This window comes from Cibotium barometz, chromosome 21, assembly GCF_041138505.1.
Source record: "Cibotium barometz isolate CiBa-2024 chromosome 21, ASM4113850v1, whole genome shotgun sequence".
NCBI classification, from domain to species: Eukaryota; Viridiplantae; Streptophyta; class Polypodiopsida; order Cyatheales; family Cibotiaceae; genus Cibotium; species Cibotium barometz.
In genome coordinates this window covers 2,881,721-2,905,676 of record NC_141066.1, presented here as the reverse complement: position 1 = coordinate 2,905,676, position 23,956 = coordinate 2,881,721, and the positions used below count along the sequence as shown (strand labels likewise).

Sequence of the window (23,956 nt, the reverse complement as noted above, 5' to 3'; positions counted from 1 at the left end):
GGAAAATAGTAAATTAAGACTCCTAGTTTACTTACGTTGAAAGAAGACCTGCTCTTTGGAGGGTCGGGATCCCACCGACCCTCGACAATGAGAGGACTAGGTCAAGGACAACCCACCCACGAGAGAATTCTTGCACAGCACAGCCGAGATTGCAAAACAAAAGCATGAGTTCCAACGAATAGGAATATCAACAATTTGCCGACATGAAAAGCACGCACTTACCTCCGGTGGTCTCTCTTGTCATTCACAAAATTGATTTTAGTAAGCAGCCCTCACGAAATTCTCAAGCTTTTGGGTTTTGCTAAGGTGTTTTTTTGTATATGAAAGGTCTCCAAAAACAGCATCTCACAATTTTCGAGATTCTGCATACTTGTGTGGCATGATGCACGCACGCCTTTCTTTCTCAATTTTTGCAGGTCGCCCTCTCTATTAGTGTACATTCATCACCATACCCGCTCAAGAGAGCTCTCTCTCTCTCTCTCTCTCTCTCTCTCTCTCTCAAAACGTGGGTTCTCTCTCTCCAAGCAACATGATAGCTTGCTATGTTGCAAAGCTATCGAGCTTGAGAAACCGGGCGGTATGAGCGGCTTGGAGATGCAACTTTGGCGGTAAGAGGTCTTCACATCGTGACTATCTAGAGTGCACGGCAAATGATATACTTCTCTTTTAAAGTAAAAACTTCTTTCTTCGTGCCCTTCTTTGATCGGAGTACTTGTGGTGGTGGACACATATACATGGATTTCTTACTCATGACGCGTGAGGAATCTGGGATTTATGTGGGATGATGAGACGAGTAAAAGGTTATATGCGGTTGACGAAGGCAGCAGCGAGAGTGAAAAATTAACTTGAATGTAAGGCAAAAGTGAAGGAGATTTGTGTGTAACACGAGAGCCTGAGGGTCAAGAGCCAATTTCAATTATTATCTTCTTAAAAGACTGTCTCAAAGCAAGCACCCAAACCTAAACACACCCTCCCATTGCCTTACCCTTTAAAGGTCCCCAAATCTCTAACCATCTTCTCAGATTGTAGAAACACCCACATCCCGTTTGCAATGCAGGTTGCAAGCAGCCAAGACACGTGCAGTTGCCCAGACTCAGACTATGCCATACACTGCATCTCAACACATTGTCACAAAGCAACATACCCTTTCCCAAAATAGTTTTTGCAGGTCAAATTTAGCATTTCTTTGCACTAACATTGACTGCGGGCTGAATGCCACTGCTGACTTGCTTCGAGCTTACGGCTTGAGCAGGAATTGGAAAAGCTTCAGTGTGAATAAGGAACATAAACCTATGGGACAAGGCTTTTACTGGGTTGGCTGTAGATGTCCAACACCACACCTTACACCTGGCCTAGCAACAAACACCAGATCTCATTCTCAAATCCTTTCAGAACCTCCTACCATGTTTACAACACTCAATTCAGCTTGATAAGCATTTCGTGTGAACTCCCATCCTTTCCCTGTTCTAAACACCAATTTCAAGCCAAACTAACATGTCTTCTAGGCATGGAGGGTTTGCACAATGATGTACAGCTACCTCATTCATTGTTTGAGCCTTGATTACACGTTAGGAGTAAATTGAAAAATGACACATGCTAAACCAAATCAGGTCCCAATTTCCACACCTCTGGTTATGACTAGTTGTGCACGTAGTGCCACTTTTACTAACTTACATGAGCAAATATTATTTTGCAAATCCTTTTACATATACTAAAGAATACATCCTTGCCCACGTCAGTTACTCTGTGAGTGATTGAGCAAGTTTATGCACATCACTTCATGGCCCATTTCTTATGTTCTGTAGCCAAGCAAATCACGTGCTTTGTTGCTTCACACTTTGATATAACCCATCGATGATAACCTATCAACAACAACAAATTAACACCTCTCTCTCTCTCTCTCTCTCTCTCTCTCTCCACGCACACCCACATATACATCTCTCTGTGTGTGCGTGTGTGCGCGCGCCCAAGCGTATCTTCATCAAAGCAACACACCTGATAGTACTTCAATAACTGAGGCCTCTTCTTCTTATAAGTAGGAGTGATCAGATCTTTCTCTACATCAAAGGGAATAGGCTCTAGATAAATGGCTTTGATGATCTCAAAACCCTTGAGCTGCACAAAAAAGGGGCACATTTAAAGAACTTGTATACAACGAAGCTCTGGTCAGTTGTGGCTGTGTGCGTAGTTGTTACCTTCTGCTTCCTGCCAAGTGCTGTCAGCTCCTGAAAGAGAAACTCCTGGACCCTTTTCTCATTGCAAAGGTCGGTTAAGTCACCTTTCAATCCATTCGCAGCCGCCCAACTTTGAAGAGATTGCTCATTAGGTACAACCACGGCAACCAATGAGGACTCAAAACTGTTGCCGTAGACCCAAATCTGCTTTTAATATAAGTTTGAAGAGATCAAAATCACTTAATAAAACAAGATTTGCACATAACAAACTATGTTAGGAAGTATGCTTACCGAGTCTACGTACAGGCTCATCCCATACACCATTTCAAGATGTTCCACAGCAACGTACTCTCCCTGAGCCAGCTTGAAAATATTCTTTTTCCTGTCAATTATTTTTAAGGATCCATTTGGCTGCCACTCACCAATGTCACCTGCACCATGTTGCCAAGCTCAAATGGTAGCCCGTTCCCACTTACATGCCCACTAAACACCAGCAAAGCCTAACTTTTACCTGTGTGAAACCAACCGTCTACCATCACTTCACGAGTTAAATCTTCACGCTTGTAATAACCAGAAAACATGATCTTGCTTCGCATACAAATCTCTCCTCTAGCCATATCTGCCAAAGCATCATACCCCATATCGGGTACCGATTCTAGGCACACTTCAATACTGGGAGAGGGAACTCCAACAGTACCAATCATAGACAACTCATTTGGAACACAACAGAAACTTCCAGCACATGTCTCTGTCAAGCCTTCAATAAAAACAACAAATTTCAGTTGAAAGTCCTAGCAACCCATTGCAAAGCTTTTTATATAGTTTTCCTTTCTTTGTGCTAGATTGTTGTAGAGAAGTACAATTATTCTCACATTGTAGGCTTGTTATGTTCCACCTTATAAAGGTGTATGCATGCATGCATGTGTGTACACAAGTTGTGCAGATATGAATATGTATATGCATTGTGTGTATGTGCACACGTGTGTACACATGTTGTGTGTATATGAATATGTATACAATGTGTATGAATATGTACAGACATACATTGACATAAGCACACACCTGCACACACATACGTGTGTGTGTGTGTGTGTGTGTGTGTGTGTGTGTGTGTGTGTATAGTATATATATACATATATATATATCAAGTTTAGTCTCCAAAATATAATTTACCATAGCCCTGGACCACCATTGCACAGGTGGAGACTCTTAGAAACTCTTCCACGTGCCATGCTAGAGGTGCTGCTCCCGTCATAATCAACCTGACCTGCCCCCCAAGCAGCTTCTGAATCTGTAATATCAGAAATGATATTCAAATCATCTTTTAGTGTTATATGTAAGGCAGTAACTAACTACTGTAAGATCAAAATAGCCAGAAATCAACACGTTTACACATGATTGAAAGCCCAGAGCTATCTTTAAAAAGAATCTGACCTTATTGAAAATTATTTTATCTGCCAACGGTGAGGCTTTGTCCTGTTTATAGCCCATTCTCATCCAAAAGAGTTTGCTGTGTAAGTAGACCCCCAAACCCCCAAAAATGCCCAACATAACTTCAAGATATTAGTAGTTCAGGCTACATGTGCTGCAAAAAGTAGATACGCCCCCCCCCCCCCCCCCCCCCCCCCCCCCCAAAAAAAAAAAAACTACACACACACACATGCAGAAACGAGTGGATATAAGTCTGTATGCAGACACGTATGTCTGGACACTGTTCACTACTCATTAGTTCCAAGTCACACTATCACTGAAAAGAAGCATCTTACTATCTGTAGCACGCATCGAACAGAAGCCTAAGGCTCAACGACGCCCCACTTAACCACCTTTTACTCCCTACAAATCAGAAGACAGAAAATCATTAATAAAGCTGACACCACTATTTGATTAAGCAAGAACATTCCATTGGATGTGCATGTTGTACATAAATATCAGACCTGCATAGACACGGTCGAAAACCTTGGGTACCCCTGCAAATAATGATGGCTTCAACTCTTGTAGATCCTCCATGAGCAGTTTCGGATCCTTCACACAACAACGGGGAGATTACAACATGAGTTGCACCTCATTGGCATCCAGAGATAACAGCTATCCAACAGGCAACATGAAAGAGGGACATGAGGATAAAGCTAATACTAATACAAGGTTCACTCTCACACAAACTCATGCACTTGCAATTAACAAAGTCACAAGACAACTCCATGTTTTGTTTCACATTAATCAATAAAACACCCACTAATAAGTGAACCATAAGATAGGCAACAAAAAGACTCACCCCCTGCCAATATCCTATTGAAGCACCTTGATAGATAAAGTACTCCTCAATAATACGATCGAATATATGTGCCAACGGTAGAAAAGACAAGTATGAATCCTCGGGAGTCATCTGTAAACATAGTAGTACATTAGACTTAAGAGTTGCTGGAGAGTTGATGTTACCAGTACTATATCACCAAAAACCCCATGCTTGACTCTCCTCTCTCTCTCTCTCTCTCTCTCTCTCTCTCTCTCTCTCACTCACGCACACCTTAATCTAGTGCCATGTAGACATGATTATTCCTTACAGCCACCTTAAAGGCAAAGTTAGAGGTCGTATATGGGCAGTTTGCAGCCATTTTGGTGGCCCTATAGGTGCCCAAGACATGCATCAGTGGTTGGGACATATTATGGCCACAATATGAACACATTTTATGACATTTTTTATGACTTGTCAGGGCCGCAAGAGTGAAAACCGACCTGATTACAACTTGCTATAGAAATCCCTATATAAAGGCAAGTCATGGGTCATTCTTTGCATTCAAAGACGGATTGTAGAGCCAAGACCAAGGGCATGCAGTCTAACAGTTTGAATGTGACATGCAAGGGATTAATCGTAGTAAAACAACCTTAGTCTTAACTAAAATGCACTTAGAAACATTTAAGAGATATAGAATGGTTTCAATGCAATGCAATGCAATGCTACTATATTAAATGCAATGGTTACAACTGAGATCTAAAAAGATGTATAATGCTGATGATGCTAACTTTGACTGCATGGATGCTGAATGCTGAACTCCACACCTTGGCTCTTGCATTTCCATCATGGTATCGAAGCAAGCACAAATCCTAGGGCGTGCTCAATTTTCACTAATCACACCATGATTAGTGCTAATCCTTATCCCTAGACTAGCTCACCTACCTCCCCTACTTTCATGGAAGCTGTACCCACCTTCTGTGGAGGACCTCCAGCTCCTTAACCACGGCTCCTTTTGTCAAATCCTTCCATAGACGAGTTCCTTGCATCAAGGCGCACCAGCTGGAAACAGCAATTGAAGGGTACCCTGCGCGCTAGCCTCGGCATTATGATTTCCCCCAAATCATACACAGAAACTCTAATGCTCTGGTCGTACAACTGATGCGCCCTCACCAGTTCATTATTTTTCAATTCCTCCTACTGTCGAGGTCGCCTACCAGTAGGCTTCATCCTCCTAAGAGGGCTTGTCATATCTCTCCCTCTGCTGGCCGCGCCGCATGCTTCTTCTCAGACTGCTCTATGGCAGAAGCTCACCACCATAGCCCATCTTTAATGAAGCTTTATTTTTTTATCATTTTTTACACTAAAGATGTATTGAAGAGCTATAGCGACTGAGGAATCAACCAATCAAGCAAAGCTCAAGCTCCAAGAAGAAAAAGAAGTCACATCAAAGTGCAAGTGCATCAAGAAGAAGCCAAGAAAGGTGCCATCCTCATACCTTGAAGGTCTTCACCTATATGGTGAAGGGATTCTTGAGTAATCAGCTCTATTGCTCAGTAATAACAGTGGATTTATCCACTACTTGAGCTTGAAGAGCTCTCTTGTTTCAAGGCCCTGCTCAAGGAGATCTACAACACACAAGGTGGTTATTAGCAACATGGCTATCATCCTTTTTCTCTACATCGATGATGTCATTATCGTCGACATTCACTAGTGGATTTCTCCACAAGGGGATCCAATCATGGGAAAAATGAAGGACATGGTCAAGTTTAATGGCACAAACTTCTTTACTTGGTCAGTGAAGGCCAAATTCCTTCTTATCAAGAAGGGTTTTTGGAGTGTGGTCAATGGAAGAGAGATGCCCACCAAGGGGGGAGGATAAAAGTCTATGTACAGCAAAAGATGAAAAGGCACTAGCAATCCTCTTGTTAAGCATGGAAGATGATCACATCCACCACATTGGTGCTTGTGAGACTTCCAATCAAGCATGGGAAACTCTCAAAGAACTATTTGGAGCAAAAGGGAAAGGGACTCTAATGTTTGTCATGATAGAATTTTTTGGTCTCTCCATGGAGCCAAGTATGTCTTTTTCAACTCATCTTAACAAGATGAAAAGTTTGTTGGCTCAACTTGCAGGTGAAGGAGAAGTCATCAAAGAGGACATCACTATTGTAGTGATATTGAAGAGCTTATCACCAAGCTATGGGCACCTAGTGACAACTCTCAAGAATCTACCCGATTTGTCTCTCAAGAAGGTTTAATCCTCCATCTTTGAAGAAGAGAGAAGGACATCTACTCCAAATGCAATATATCAAGATAATGCACTCTATGTCGAAGGATCAAAGCCAAAGACAAATCAATCCACTCAAGATAAGCAATCATGCTCCTTTTGTGGTAAGCCTGGGCATACTGAAAAAGCATGTAGATTGAAGATGACATGTAGCTATTGATAGAATGTGCAGCGGAAGAAGGGAAAGTGGAAACACAGGGGGGGGAGAGAGAGAGAGAGAGAGAGAAAGGAACACGGCTGAGAACCTGCTCTCAATATCATCACCAAAAGGAATACATTGGGTAAAATATATGTGAGGGGTGACAAGCCCCTCAAACTAACATGGTCAGCCCTAGAGGCTAAAATAGGACACCAAATAGGAAGCTAGCAAGTAAGGGATGATGTCTAACACCCCCTCTCAGCACCGGATGCTCAGCAAACTCCAAGAAGTCAAAGACGACATCCTCGATCAAAGATGAAAGACTGCAAAAACAAGTACCAAGAAAGCTCCACGAGCAATCTCCTCAGCAACTCAGCTACAAAAGCAACAGAACAAGCTGCCAGGTACACCGCTCCTCTGGAAGAAAAAAACCATATAGGCTACGACGTGCTGCTCCAAATAATGGTTCCAAACCCAAGTGTAAGAACACTCCCCGAAGTCGAATGTCGTGTATCCAGCCTGGAGAAGGTATGAAAAACCTCATAACCAACCAAGATCAGATCCTGTATATAATCAATCCTGGGAGAAGCAAACTACTCCTCACTGGAACCCTCAAAAGAAAGAGTCAATCTGCTCCAACTTTGTACCAAGAGTAGCCAACTGCTGTACAAAAGCATCCTCTGAAAAGGTCGGCATCGCAAGATGTAAAGACTCTGTAGAAAAGATGGGGGCCATCTGCTCAAACTCCATAACATGTGTTGCCCAAAGCTGTACATAAGTACACACCACGGAGGTGGGCATCGCAAGATGAAAGAACTCCACATCCCCCTCTGAAAAAAGATATCGTCGGATTGATATGAGCCCAACCTGATTCTGATCCAAGGCATCCCGCCGGGTCCAAAAAACCATCCTCCAAAACAACAAGCCTGCAGAAAAAACACAGATCTGCACATGGGCAGAAAAACACAGATATGAAGAGGTAGAGGAGGGAGCATCCAACGCTGAAAATTACCGGCGCTATGATACCATGATAGAATGTGTAGCGGAAGAAGGGAAAGTGGAAACACAGGGGAGAGAGAGAGAGAGAGAGAGAGAGAGAGAGAGAGAGAGGAAACACAGGTGAGAACCTGCTCTCAATATCATCACCAAAAGGAATACATGTCCCTGAGCAAGAGGGGAGAACCTCGTAAGTGAGGGACTGCAACTAGACAAGCTAGGCAAGCAATGCAAGCAGTGAAATATGAGGGAGGCCTACCGGCTATATATACCTCTACATGAAGGCAACCAACTGGTGATAAATACCCCCACGATTGGGAAAAATCCCAAGACCATAAAATAGGAAATAAATATGGGTAAAATATATGTGAGGGGTGACCAGCCCCTCAAACTAACATGGTCAGCCCTAGAGGCTAAAATAGGACACAAAATAGGAAGCTAGCAAGTAGGGAATGATGTCTAACAGCTATTGTGGTCTCAAGGGAAGTATTGCTTCAAAAAGAAGCATGAAGCAAATGTGACAGAAGAAACCCACCGTCATGACATCTCCACTAATATTGTGAATGATTATGACTGGGCTCTTTGAAAGCCTCTTTCGCAGTCCCCTTCAGAAAATTATGATGTAAGTTGAAGTAGTGCATTTATAAACTAGTCTCAACATATCCTCAAGATACGCTTTCTTCTATATAGCCAAGCTCTTCGATTATGTTAGTCAAGGCTTGGGAAATTAGGCAAAGACTGGATCATATTTTAGCCATGTCTTGTGTAGAGAAGATGTAAGATTCACATCCTATAGCCTAGTCTGAAGAAGCGGGGGCATTAGTCATCCTAGTCCTTTTTTATCTTTTTGTTATGTAGACCTCCATGTTTAGTTCATGGGAGGGTAGTAGAATATTTCTTGGTCAGGTAGTACCGACTACTATCAAGCCATCGGCCTGCAGAAAGTGTTCACGACTATGATTAATACCAGTCGGCCGGTTGAAATGTCTTGTCGGCTGCTGAATATTCTCACGATTGCCCTCAATTCCTAGTCGGTTGCTGTACACTCCTGTCGGCTGTCCACAATGTTGACTTAATGCTGGAATGCCATGCTTAATGCTCACTTAATGCTAAGAATGCTATGCTAAATGCTCATGAATGCGAAGAATGCCATGCCCCCTCTACACCAACTGGGTGTGCATGTGACATTGGATCAGCCACATACATCTCCAAAGCAACGTTTTCCATTAACGCACAGAGGAGGTCAGTAAGCATTAGTTCAAGCATAGCATTCATAGTCTATATCTACATTGGATCTATGATAATCATTGTAATGACTCATTCACTCGGTAATATATAGTAGTAGTAGGTTAGGTAAAGAGTGTCTCTTCTCCTTCTCTCTACTTCTCTATGTCATGAGCATGTGATTAGCGTTTATCTTTATTGGTTTGCACTAATCACCATGAAGCACGCTTCCACATAGTAGTCATGTTACACTCTGTGTGTGTGTGCGCGCGCGCGCGCACGTGTTCGTGTTCATGAGGAGGACGACACATTATCAATCTACACAAATGAGGTTCTTCTGCTACCTACCTTATTTAACACACATGGTCTACATAGTATGTTGGCCTTTTCGGCAGCTAGTCTTTTACCATTTTCATGTTGTCTTGACATCCAATTTACTCATGGATCACATGTAACAGCTTTTTGGTCTCATAGACTTTTGGGTCGCTTTTTAGTCTCATACCCTTCAGGTTGTTCTTAGGCATTAATACAATCTCTTTCTTTCTTTCTTTCTCTCTGTCTTATTATCATAGGATACATGCGGGTACCCCTAACTCATCAATACACACTCTAGGCCTCCAGTGGTGCTTGCATATGTAACCCATGTCCTCCACACAATGGATTCATGGGGTTTGCCTCTTCTTTTGAATACTCTAGAGAATGTAGTGAACAGCTTTTAGGTTTGCCAATTTTTTCCCATGTTACATGCCACTAAGCATGATGAATGCGTATTATGGACTCTACCATTGTCTGATATACCCTTGTGCATTTTTGTTTGACACAACTCTCTCTCTCTCTCTCTCTCTCTCTCTCTCTCACACACACACACACACACATATGAAGGTTTCAATGCATTGGTCAAAAAAGTACTAAGATAAATAGCCTTGGGAGGAACCTTTTCTTCAAAATGTGCCAGCCAGTAGTCAACAGCACCGATCTGTAGAGACACCGACTCATGGGTAAGCATAACCCCTTTCGGTTCTCCAGTTGTACCACTGGTGTACATGATGGTGCAAATGTCAAAGCCTCTGGGAGGAGTCAAGTCAACTGGGTTATTCTCCCCCTGCATAAATGAAAAAGAATCGTCACCTGAAAGAGTAATAATAACTGTATACTGAAACAGCCAACACTAATTTCACATGGTCAGCTTGAATTGCACACCAGATCTAGAAACTCCTTCCACGAATATGCTTGGACTCCAAAGGACTCGATTTCACTTCTCTGTTGTTCGGTAAATGTACCAAAGCTGACAACAACTACACAACACAAGAAAACAATAGGATGAGACTTGATGCCTTCCTTACATCTCTTAAGTGATGTAGAGTGCATATTTATGTGACCAACAAAGCTAAAACAAGAATTGAATGATTCCCAAGAAGGGTGGTGACCGTTTGGAGGTACTACAGTGGTGCCCCATCCCCCTACTTAGGGGCACCTACAAAATCCTGGCCAAAGCCATCAGCTCCCGCCGTCAGCCTCACCTTCCAGATCTGATCGATGGCACACAAACAGGCTTCATCTAGGATAAGAGCATCTTGGATAATGTCTTACTTTTTGGGAGGCGACCGCCATGGCCCACTTTCACCAAGAGGATATGGCAGTGCTGCTTCTAGACTTTGAGAAAGCCTATGACGAGTGGATTGGCTTTCCTCGAGGGCACCATGTCTCAGATGGGATTCCCGACCGGATGGATCCGGATAGTCTCAGCATTTTATTCCGCCGCCCGGGGGCCAAAGGGGACAGGTTCCTGATCACCAGATCAGTCCGTCACGGGTGCCCACTCGCCCCCTTCCTCTCTCTTTGTTGTGGGGTGATGAACAGTCTTGGCTGCCCAAGGGACTGGGCTGCAGGGTCTTCGTCTCCATATCCGCTCACAAGAGGAGCTTCTAGACTCGTAGTTTGCAGATGATACCGCCGCCTTTCTTTCAGGAGACGAGGGGAATCTTCAAAGATTTGTGCAAGCCATCGAGATCTTCTGCCTAGCATCAAGAGCTCACTTCAACTAGCACAAGTCATGCGGTTTTTGGGTTGGATCCTCACCCACCCTAGCTTGGAGACCAGTTCAGTCTTTTCAATAGATTACGGACAGCACGCCAATCAGATATTTGGGATTGTTAGGTGGGTTTGATCAACAGCTTGCCCCTCTTCTTCTGAGCATTCGAAAGAATGCTCCTTTTTACAAGAGCACCACTTGGCTCTCCCTTGCTACACGTGTAGTGGTCGCCAACCAAGTGCTCTTGGCCACCATGTGGCACATTACTTCTTGTTGGGCGTTATCCAAGGCATACCTAGGACAAGCGCAGAGGTTGATCCGGAGCTTTCTTTGGGCAAGGACAGACGCCCATCCTGCGAGGGCCAAGGTAGCCTCGAGGGAACTAGAGGTTAATAATTCAAACCCATCAATGTGGGGGTCGGGCATCATTGGTCCAACTATTCAAAGTAGAGGACTCTTGGGCAAGCTGGTCATTCAAGGCCTTTAGCCAAGGGGTGAGCATTGAAAGGCTTTCCTCGTATTGTCACCGTTTTGCCACCCAATTAGTCCACCCATGCTTTCTCATTATGTATGTACATTGGACTGGCGTCCATGGCAGTTGCATATGCCGGGGACTGATGCCACTCATGTGATACTATGGACTTGGCTTTCTACTGGGACTTGTGTCTGTGTATGTGCCCAAAAATGCCTGGACGATTGGTGTTCCATTGGGTCAGGTAGAACCTCGCGTACTTGCCTGGAGCACGTCTATTTTGGTATAGTCTCGTGAACGGGGACTTTCCATACCGATGTTGCATTGCATAGCATCTTTATGTGCTTGCTTGCAATTGAATTTGCATGCTGTTTTCATGCTTGCCTGACCAATGTGTAGTTCCAAGTAAAGGGACGCCCGCGCGTGAACCGTGCGTGTGAAACTGTCTGCTAACAAGGTTATATGGCATGTGACAGGTGGTAAGTATTGGTCATAAACCTAGGGTTGTTAGAGACATCCCAGGCGTTTGGTATGAGGAGGGTATGGTGTGCACCTCGAAAGACTCGTATTTTTTAGAGACATTTGTGACATGTGAGGGAATGACCATCGTAAACACAACCTTAGGCTAACTAAACTTCACTTAATGATGCTTAAGAGATAGACAAATAGTGTCAATGCAATGCAATGCAACTATATTAGATGAATGGGTTTACAATGAGATCTAAATAGATCTATGATGCTGTCCTAGATGAAGATCCTTCTCGGGATGAGATGGATGGGCTGAATGCTGAAGATGAGGACTCTTCCTTGCTCCAATGCTGAGGTCCACCCTTCGATGCCGGCTTCCCTCTATGTAGGAGGTAGGAATGATGACTTATATGCTGAATATGCTGCCTATATGCTGGATGAACTGTTGTCCCCCTTCTCTCTTGGGCAAGAAACGCTGAAGGGAATGCTTGGAACTGATGTGATGCTATCTGTATGCTGAAACGCTGATGAACTAATGCTGAACTGATGAACAAATGATGGACTCCTGCTCTCCTTGTTGCCTAGGAAGGAAACGCTGAGGAGAGGATGATCAATGCGTTGCTGAACTGAGATATGATGGACTGAATGGATGCGCTTCTATTTATATGTGAACATGGTTGCTGGTCGGCCAGTTTGCTGCAGTCGGCCGGCCCCCCAGATGCTTACGACTTGTCGTAAATGCCTAGAAGGCTGTCGGCTGCCCATACCATGCTGTCGGCTGGTGCTAATGTGTTGTCGGCTGGTGCTAACAGCCCCGACCTGATGCAACTAAATGCCTTACATGCTCATGAAGGCTAAGGTACTGATGTTGGTGCTGGATGACCCCCATATACATGCTTATGCTGATATATGCCTGAATAATACTTAAATGTCCTGTTTAATGCTTGATGATGCCATGCCACTTGTACACCTAATGGGTGTGCACGTGACATTCCCCTCTGCTAAACTGTTGCTAGGTGGTATACCTAGCAACCTTTCGACTCCTCTGGTGATCCTTCTCCACTGAAACCACTGCCCCCTTCTGACTTCTTCTGCCGGGATTGAGGTCGACTGTAGGAGTTGAATCCTTTGAGCCAAAGACTTGTCTACTGCGGGAACTGAATGGCAAATGCTGCTAAAACTTCTTGGAAATACATGAGTCACCCCTGACCTGTCTGTGGAATCCTTTCACCCACCATCTCTGTCGTTCCTGAAACTCTGAACTTCCTGAGGCGATGTTGGAGTAAACTTTCGTCTTCTTCTTTGGAAGAGAAACCCCTGCTGCTGCCAGTTGAAACCCAAAACTTTATGTACTCCTTTGATGATGGATGTCATTCTTCTTCCCAAAGAATTCATGGGCAAACATGTATGCCTTGCAGATGCAAGATTGACTGCTAAGATGTCTACTATGCAAGCCATGTGCAACCATATATGCTGTGCAAGAATGCAGATGGATGGGTTACTATGCATACCTAAGGGAAAATCCCTAAGGATGGCCTGCAAGATTTTGAAAACTGGGTTTAACTATGCGGAAGCGATTAACATGATGTCCGACAGAATGACTGATGGAAGGAAAATGATCTAAGGCTGGTTACCCTGTAACGCTCTGATGCCAATGTGACGTGAGGAAATGACCGTCATAAACACAACCTTAGGCTAACTAAACTTCACTTAATGATGCTTAAGAGATAGACAAATAGTGTCAATGCAATGCAATGCAGCTATATTAGATGAATGGGTTTACAATGAGATCTAAATAGATCTATGATGCTGTCCTAGATGAAGATCCTTCTCGGGATGAGATGGATGGGCTGAATGCTGAAGATGAGGACTGTTCCTTGCTCCAATGCTGAGGTCCACCCTTCGATGCCGGCTTCCCTCTATGTAGGAGGTAGGAATGATGACTTATATGCTGAATATGCTGCCTATATGCTGGATGAACAGTTGTCCCACTGACTTTCCCTTGTCTCTTGGTGGGAAGGAAACGCTGAAGGGAATGCTTGGAACTGATGCGATGATGTCTGTATGCTGAAACGCTAATGAACTAATGCTGAACTGATGAACAGATGACGAACTGATGCTCTCCTTGTTGCCTAAGAAGGAAACGCTGAGGAGAGGATGATCAATGCGTTGCTGAACTGAGATATGATGGACTGAATGGATGCGCTTCTATTTATATGTGAACATGGTTGCTGGTCGGCCAGTTTGCTGCAGTTGGCCAGCCCCCCAGATGCTCACGACTTGTCATAAATGCCTAGAAGGCTGTCGGCTGCCCATACCATGCTGTCAGTTGGTGCTAATGTGCTGTCGGCTGGTGCTAACAGCCCCGACCTAATGCAACTAAATGCCTTACATGCTCATGAAGGCTAAGGTACTGATGTTGGTGCTGGATGACCCCCATATACATGCTTATCCTGATATATGCCTGAATAATACTTAAATGTCCTGTTTAATGCTTGATGATGCCATGCCACTTGTACACCTGATGGGTGTGCACGTAACAACATTAGAGGCGTGTTAGAGACGTTTGTTATATATATATATATATATATATATATATATATATAGAGAGAGAGAGAGAGAGAGAGAGAGTGATATATAAGTTCAGCAGTCCCAACACAGCAGTCCAGCAGTCCTAACGCAACAGTACAATAGGACAGCATTCAGGCGCAGCCGTACAGTCCTCCACAGTCCCCAAATCAACAAACAGACCTGTGTTTCTGTCCAGCATCAGCCATACAGCCCTGCGTTTCAGTCCAGCATCAGTCTCACAATAGTATTCAGCCCTACAGTCTGCGTTTGCAGATTTCCAGCAGTTCCAGCCTTATTCACCAGTATACATCAGTATCCAGCATTCAATGCATGATCAAGGCATACACCAATCATCTGGTAAAGGTATTCTATCATTCATAGGCATTTACAGCATTCTAACATAGCTTAGAACAGTCCACCGCCTTCTTTTCTCAACCTCCCATGTGCAGCCCTTCCTCATGCCCTTGGGAAGAGTGCATAGGCTCGAGATCAGTTCATCGAGGTGTTTCTACAGCCGTGTACAGTTCAGCCAGGCTTCAGATCCTCTGAGATCTTGCGTTTGGCTTATCTACAGTCCCCAGTCATTCTCTCTAAAGTAATAAAGCAAATATTATCTCGTTATCGGGATAAGGGGCCCTTCAGTGGGTAATTTGGGACCCAATCTGGTGTAGAGTTCTCATAACTCTTTAAAATTTGAAGTATTAAAGTGGATTGCTAAACTCATAAAACTCAGGATTCTGAAGACGGTGTGAGCATTTGTGTGACAGGATCTTCCAATACAAAGACTTCCGCTGCATATCACACGAGAAGATCAATGAAGTGGCTTTCAAGTTGGCATTGCCTAGTCATTGGCACATACACAATGCTTTTCATGTGAGTCTCCTTCGCAAGTATGTAGGGCCGGAGCCCAGTGAACCAGTCATTGAGGATCCATCAAGAGTGAATGAGCTTGAGGAGACTTTGCAGCCACAGCAAATTGTGTATCCCAAGGAACGCAAGCTTGCTACATGCAAAGTTGTTAGGCGTTACCATGTGAAGTTCAAGAACTATCTTCCCATTTGTTGGGATCAAGGTCTTTCTTGTATGTGTGTGTGTGAACACATCCCTAAATAGGTGTGAACACTTTATGTGTGTAGTTGTGTGTGAACTTAGATGGAGTGGATAAGTGTGCATTTAATAAGGGTCAAAGGGTTTGGTATGTGAAAAGGCCCATATAGAGAAAGGCTTGTACTCCATCATTTGCAGTTCTTTGTATCATTAATGTGAGTCGTGTTGTTTCTCTATCACTCTCACTCTCTCTGCTAACTGAGCTCCATAGCCATGATTGACTTTCAGCCTCCATAGATACTAACCCTTCTTGAGCCAACAGTGGTATCAGAGCCCTAATTGCTACAGCAACAAGCAACCACCTGTGTAAAGCCCACATCTACCATGACAACCTGCCAGCGATGATGGTTTTTGTAGATCTAAAGCCTTATTAAAAGGCTATGCAATCGCTGACCTCGATCATTGATTCGACTTCATACTGCTAGGGCCGCCCACGAGCCTCACGTGCTACAGCCCACCAAGCATACTTCAACGTCCTCTTGCATGCGTCTACTACTGCCGTGCAGACCTGCTGCTTCTAATCGGCTCCTCAACTGTAGTTCTGACGACCCTGCCTTCGACGCCTGCCAACGGCTGCCTTTTTTGGCCTGATGTGACCCCGCCACCTGCTGGTCCTACACAGCCTCAACCACCTCATCCACCAAACCAGACGGTACTCGTGGCACCCATTTTTTTTTTAAGACGCCTGCCAACGGCTGCCTTTTTTGGCCTGATGTGACCCCGCCACCTGCTGGTCCTACACAGCCTCAACCACCTCATCCACCAAACCAGACGGTACTCGTGGCACCCTTTTTTTTTTTTTAAAGATAAGGTTTGACTGTTAAAATATTAGGGTGCCCTCTTTCAATAAAAGTGTGTTCACATGGGAGAAAATAAAATGTATTTGGTGTGTCCATTATGTTGGGTATCTCACTTTGGGCCTCTTTAGCATGGGCATTATTGTCTTCCACAACAAAATCTGCATTGGCATTGGCTTGGAAACGACGCCGCAAGAGAAGTAGCACACCAAGAGCTTCATCGACCAGGAGTTTCTACTCCTAAAAATAATCATTTATATTTATTGTGGGTTATTTGCCCTAGATATATCCCAAAAATGAACAAAATAATCTTGTGTTTGTTTTTGTAAATCACCTCTGGCCACCATATGATGTAGGCCATGTGATATGTGGTTTGTACGTGTTGCTAGTCTTTTTTCCTTGTTTATTCCTACTCATGTAGAACCACTCATCGGCATGAGAAAAACTCATGACACAAGTGAGGTGAGATATCTCTTGAGGGGATTCCTACCCAAGGTGCACCACTGCGAGCATGAGAAACTAGACCATGAGTCCAAGATTTATCGTTGACACAGTAAGAGAGATAGCCCTTGAGGGGGATTTCTTGGAAGCAAGACCTATATATATATATACCTAGATGAATCCAAGAATATGCCCAAATTTTCCTTTTAGGAACATGCATGTTATATACTCATGGTAGTCAACCCACAAGACTATATAACTATCAACTCCATTATGCATAGTATGGACTAGATACTATGACATCCCCACTAACGTCATCAGTGCCCAATAGTGGGTGTAGAACTCTGTATCAAGATATGCTCTCACACACGTACTCCACACACACACACACACACATAAGAGCATATATTCACACAAAGCCCTTTGTATTAAGTTTCTGTCAAACCTCTAGAGATGCAAGGCCTATCTCTATGTATCCATGTATGTGTGTGTTGTTTGTGTGACCTATTCCTTGTGTGTTTCTACCCCAAGTGAAACCTAGCTGGCACGTGAAACTAGAAGATAGATTTATCCATGACAGTAAAAAACTGGCATGTGAAACTAGTGTTCTAGATTTACTCCACATAGTATGAGGCAATCCCTTGAGGGGGGGTTTGTTGGGATCAAAGTCTTGCTTGTATGTGTGTGTGTGTGTGTGTGTGTGTGAACACATCCCTAAAAAGGTGTGAACACTTTATGTGTGTAGTTGTGTGTGAGCTTAGATGGAGTGTAAGTGTGCATTTAATAAGGGTCAAAGGGTTTGGTATGTGGAAAGGCCTATACAGAAAAAGGCTTGTACTCCATATGATGAATCAAGCATTTGCAGTACTTTGTATCATTAATGTAAGTCGTGTTGTTTCTCTATCACTCACTCTCTCTCTTTTAACTCAACTCCAAAGCCATGTTTGACTTTCAACCTCCATAGATACTAACCCTTCTTGAGCCAACACCATTGATGCTAAATGGGTAGATGAAGAGTTCCTTAGAGATTGCCCGCATTTGCTTCAGACATATTTGGATGCTTTTCAATTGCGGACAACTGTTTAGAAGCGAGGGAAATGTCACCATTTGGCCACCCAATTGGTCCACCCGTGCTTTCTCATTATGTATGTACATTGGACTGGCGTCCGTGGCAGTTGCATATGCCAAGGTTTGATGCCACTCATGTGATATTGTGGGCTTGGCTTTCCGCTGGGACTTGTGCTTGTGTATACATGCCCGGAAATGCCTGCAGGCTTGGTGTTCCATTGGGTCTGGTACCTCGTGTACTTGCCTGGAGCATATCTATTTTGGTAGTCTCATGAACGGGAATCGTCCATACCAATGTTGCATTGCATAGCATCTTTATGTGCTTGCTTACAATTGAATTTGCATGCTGTTTTCATGCTTGCAGGACCAATATGTAGTTCCGGATAAGGGGACCACAGAGGCCCGAGCCCACGGCCTCAGCTCCTCCTCTGTCGGACTGCTTCGCAGACCTCTGACTCACGTCTAGTGGGATCCAGGTAAGTGGGAGAGGCACGGTCCCTTCAGCCCAAAGAGCCTAACCGCCCCTTTTTTCTATTACATGGCAAGGATGGGTCGCAAGATCCAGATTCATGAGATTGATGGCACTCCCCGACAGCGGGGGCACTGGGACTCCCACGGCATCTCTTCCCGCTTCATTGGAGATTTCTACATGCAGCTGCAGGACAGCTATCAGCCTAGGAAGGTCACTCTTCCTCTGGCAGTTAGCCCATCACAGCCTCACTGTCAGTGTTTGGTTGGTCATTGGAAGACAGCTGCATGGTGCATTCGATGCAGCCACCCACGAAGTCACAATGGCACTGCCTTTGGCATTGTCCCAAAGCGCAAAAAGCTTGGCAGAGGAGCCTTCGTCTACTCACTTTGGTACGTACTATCACCTGGAGGCTGGGGGGCAGTAGCTTGGGTGACTGAGACCGGGCCTGTTCTTTTCTACGAGAAGATAGCAAGTTGGCAAGCCCTCCGACTCTCGCACTGCAAGATTAATAGAGTCCCCAGTCCCGATACATCGCAAAGCCCTGGTCTCTAAGCACTAGTCCGAGATGCGAGATCATCTGCAGCATAGCTGCATGACATATATGGCGGACCCCGTTGCAGCAAAAAGGCCATCGAGGGTATTCCCACTCCTCCAGTTGGGTCTATCCGCTCCATTCTTACCCTCCACAATCGATGGGGGAAGCTTCAGGTGGGTCAGATCGCATGCATAGACGGCGAGAGGCCTTCCTGCACAAGTGGCACACGGGCCACTTTTTCACTGATCAAGCCGGCGAGATTACTTCGCATTACGGCCGCCAGCTTCTCTCTCTCTCCCCCCTAAATGAGGTAGTACCCCTCCTCCATCTTCTTTTTGGCCTCCTATGAGGGAGGGTGCTGAGCATGTACATCTAGCCCTCGGGCTGCTATTTTTTAATTAATAGAAGGATCTCTTTCTCAAGAAAAAAAGCTGAGCATCAAATGCCAGCCAACGCCCACAATAAGCCAATCACAAGGATAGCCAACCACACCAAATATAAATCCAGTGTCATAAGGAGGCCTTACATGTTCACAAATCAAAGAAAAAACTTACAAAGTATTGTAGCTACTTACTTTTTAGGAAACTTGAACAGTTTAGCAAAGACTTCAGTATCTACAAAACACCATAAAATATGGGTTAAAAAGACGCATTGATATAAACCAAGGTAAATAAATGTCTGCAGCTTTGCTTGTGAAAGGCATCATGAAACCAAAAGTCTACCTAAAAACCTGCAAAAAAACGGGTGTGAAAAAGGCTACATCAAGTTAAGCTAGCAATTCTTTATATACGGCTAGTTAGGAACCATATATAATGACTAGAATCAGCATACTTGTGAGCATACCTCTGGCAATTTGGCCTCTTGTACAAATGCAATTGGGATTTCCGCATGTTTGATGATGAACTCGATGGCATTTGCTCCTGTTTGAATCAAGAACGTCCCTAAGAATTCAAACCCACCCACTACAAAAACACGGGACATTACCTACTCTCAACCTGCTCAAATCACAAAGCTCTGGTATCCTAAATTTATACCAAATAGCACTCAAAAAACCATGATCAGCTTGTGCAAACACTACTATAAAGTCATGAGTTCAAAAACCATGCAAACTTTCCTCGACCCAATGAGAAAACATCAACTGATATATTAGAAACTACAGTACATGAGAAGAGGGGAGAACCTAGTGTGTCGTATAAGGGCACACAAGAAACAGAATGCCCATTGCAAGCCTGTCAACAGCCAGTGAGATATGAAAGCAAAAGGTGAGACACCGTATCCACTTCCCTGTGAATATGTTAATAGTTTATTAGGCCTGCTTTGAGGCATTTAAGCATGCTAGATGGATCAATAAGCCATTGAAAAGAATGCACAGAAACGTTCAGTAAGAACCTCCATTGCAATCACCCACTCTGGACAATTTGCTCCATACACACCACACTTCTCCCTCTGAAAAGATAAGCAATAATACACTTGCTCAAATGATATCAGGGTACATGCAGAGGCAAAGTCCAAAGGCAAATGTAATAGTGAGAGTCCAAGGTAGAAGAGGGCAACTATATAGTTACTCCCGTACAGATAACAAAGAAAGGGTACTCTTTCAAGGATTGAAACACCACGGGCATCCTAATGCATTGGGATGACAGACCCATAACCCAGATCCCTTTACTAGATGTCTAGAAAGCTCACCGGGTTAATCCCACACATCCGCATTGCTGAGCCAATCCTTAAAGCTTGATCAAAAGTTTCCTGGTAAGTTAACCAGACATATTTGCCTGCCTGCAATCAATTCTTACATTGTAGATTAGGGTGGTTCTCAGACCTTGGATTTAACTACTCCTCAGGCATAACAATTCTTAACATTTAAAGCTAACAAGAAACTGCAAGCTTTAAGAAACTCACTTTCCCATTGTTGATTTCCCGACGACCAAGCAATTTGTTGTCAGGATTTCTCTTCACGGAAACACTGCCAGAAAAGAGGCTGGGTCAATGAAAGGTACCTCACTCAAGAAATTAGAATAGCTTTCGTTTGATGTATGAAACCAAATGTAGCCAGAGAAACTAATAGATGAGATAGAATCCTCTAAAAACAAAACAGAGAATACATGCTCAGTGCCTCCCATCGAGGATGGGCATGGACTCATTACATTAGAGATATGGTAGGTAAGGTCAGTAAGCCCTAAGGTGAGCCATGTGAAAGAAATGGAGATGGCCATTGAGAGATTTACCACTCTAAGCCAACTAACATTACCAGAAGGAGAGAGACAAAAAGAGCGTTTGTTGCAGCTTGAGGGGAATTGAGATCTAAAAGCAGCTTCGCACTACCAGAATGGTGCATAGTGAGGGTGCCTGACTCTTGTGCTTTCTCCAATCCAACACTCGTACTACACAAATTGTCCATCCAACACAGATAGTGTTTGCAGCAGCTACTGTACAAACGTGATACGGGATAAATCATGTTGGTAGCTACTTTTCAGTGTAATGGTGTTTTGATCATCTTTTCACATTATGTATTAATTCTCCACTTTGGGTTTAATCCGAAGTAATGAGTGTTAGAAAAGGACCTCAACGGTTTACACCAAGTAAGGAGGGGATTTGTAATGGCGAATTGCAGCAAGGTTAGAGGTACTTTCTTCTTCGTCGAATTTCACTCTCATGATGTGTATGACACATGGGACAAGTGACACTATCACATAGATGGCATATAACAGTATAGCACATAACGAATGACTTCAGACCTACTTTCTTCTTCACATCGAATTTCACTCTCATGATATGTATGAAACATGGGACAAGTGACACCATCACATAACAGTATAGCACATAACGAATGACTTCAGACGTGGAGAGGCGAAGATGCTTTCTTCTTCATCAAATTTCACTATCATGATACACATGCCACACACACTCTATGACCACACATTGTCACCATGCCACAGATAGCATCTGACAGCATGACACAGCGCCAATGACTTATTGACCTTAATATGATGTGCAAGCGAGGGAGTTGTATAGTTTGAAGGAACACCGACGCACACTGACTCGACCACGACATAGCCAATGAACTCTGACGCATGACATAAACCAAAAATCGTATCTGTTTATTAACAATATGTTGAGCCAACTAAAACTCTCTGCATTCGCAGACAAAAAGACGAGAGCGAAGGCAAGTTCTAAATGAACGACCTGAAAACATCCCAGCAAGTATCGATTCCTGAAGGTGGGGAAGGGAACCCATCTTTTGCGAGTATGCTTCTGTAAACAGGTCCGACAGAAGGCTTCCCGTTGGCGGCTTCCTTGCCCTCCTCAACTTTGCAATTGTAGTACTTGAGGTTTTGTAACAGAATTGGGTCCGAAGCTCCCACCATTGTCTGCAAAATCCTAACCCTAGAGAGCACGACACCCTGGGAAACAGAGCAACAGTGGAGACAAGTATCTGCAGAATGGGTGCTCACGGTAGCGTGGCAACAATTAGGGTTTCTGTAGCTAGGGTTTCTGCACAGCAGAAAAAAAAATCAAAAGGGAAAGCTCGGTATGGCCACACTTCAGAAATGAACGGAAGAGGCGCCGCAGAGTAAGGAGAAACTAGGGTTTCTGCGTAAGCGATGGCGAGAGTTATGGCCCTGGCGAAGGCTATTACGCCGTGTTTGCTGGAATTGAGGCATGGGATCATCGTTGCCGAGAGACAGAGAGAGAGAGAGTGTGTGTGTACTGAGAGTGAAAGAGAGAAGCCTTAACTGCGGCAGTTGGCCGAACAACAGTGATCATTCAATTCAATTTAGCCACGGATGCACAAAGCCCAGTAGAGAGAGGGCAACCGAACCTTAAAAGCCCAACCGAACCTTAGGCTGGCTACAAACTCATCAAAAGACACCACCACCTACCTCCAACCGTGCCACACGGGTCACAATGTCCAATTCATGATTTTCGATCATTTTTCTCGTCCTAACTAACACTCATAAATAAATGAAAGTAGAGGTACGCACATATACTAAAGTCAACACATGCAAATTGAAAAGGTTACATAAGTATTGTTTATCAATACCCCTACACTACATTTACTTCTCTGAATTGAATGTTATCAGGAGTCGACAACTTGGATGCAGCCGATATGGACACCACAGGCATTTTAGCTCCTGAAAAAAGCTCCAAACGACAAACAGGCAACTCCAATGACATGGAGATAAGCAAAGAACTCAAGAGAGGCAGAGCACACCTGGGAACCACCCCCCAGTCAGTCACTAAAGGAGGTCTTAACAAACCCCCAAACAAAAGATAATGAAAGTTGCAAGCTTCAATGTCAAAGGACTTTCAGATCCAAAGAAAGCCCAACTAGTAAGACAATGGTTCAAAGCCAAAGGTCAGCTGGATATCATCACTCTAGTGGAGATAAAGACTTCAGGAGAGGAACTGAACAGAAGGCTATTCTCCATCTCCCCCGAGCACTTTTGGATATTCTCACTTCATTCTCATGGAAGTGGAGGCCTAGCAGTGGGCATCCATTATGATTGCATCCAATATCTACAGGACTTTCACATTGACATCAACAATCAATGGATAGTTTTACTCATGAACAGCTTCACCTTTGTAGGAGTTTATGCTCACGGCCCTCAGAAACAGAGGACAAGAACCTGGAACTCCCTTCTAAGGCTACGTGCACCTGTTTTGATTATGGGGGACTTTAACATGGTTGAAACCCTCAAGGACAGATACAACTTCAAAGGACAATCCCTTTTTGGCTCAGAGAAACAAGCTTGGGAAAAAGTAAAACACAAGTTCAATCTGCAAGATTTGGGTCAAGAAGGAATCTTCTCATGGCAAAACTACTCTACTAGAGAGCTCTCCAGAAAAGCCAGACTAGATAGAGCTTATGCAAGCGGTGAAATTTACTCTAAATACAATAGGTGTGAATGCTCGGTAGACAGTACTACATGCATTTCAGA

At 44.0% G+C, this 23,956-nt stretch overlaps 1 protein-coding gene across 1 annotated transcript; it reads right to left on the bottom strand.

The window, feature by feature from the left end:
* Positions 1 to 1,515: 1,515 nt before the first annotated feature.
* Positions 1,516 to 22,818, bottom strand: LOC147626760 (long chain acyl-CoA synthetase 4-like). The gene is made up of 19 exons (XM_086815297.1): positions 22,200 to 22,818; positions 20,916 to 20,979; positions 20,703 to 20,792; positions 20,406 to 20,462; positions 20,197 to 20,245; positions 19,860 to 19,936; positions 19,591 to 19,630; positions 10,254 to 10,348; positions 9,988 to 10,155; positions 4,447 to 4,557; positions 4,109 to 4,196; positions 3,941 to 4,007; positions 3,609 to 3,684; positions 3,348 to 3,465; positions 2,686 to 2,931; positions 2,466 to 2,605; positions 2,196 to 2,378; positions 1,996 to 2,115; positions 1,516 to 1,862 (listed from the first exon to the last, which is right to left on the bottom strand). Exons 1-19 carry the CDS (start codon positions 22,379 to 22,381, stop codon positions 1,815 to 1,817), a joined length of 2,019 nt encoding a protein of 672 aa, XP_086671423.1. The 5' UTR covers positions 22,382 to 22,818; the 3' UTR covers positions 1,516 to 1,814.
* Between the last annotated feature and the right edge of the window lie 1,138 nt (positions 22,819 to 23,956).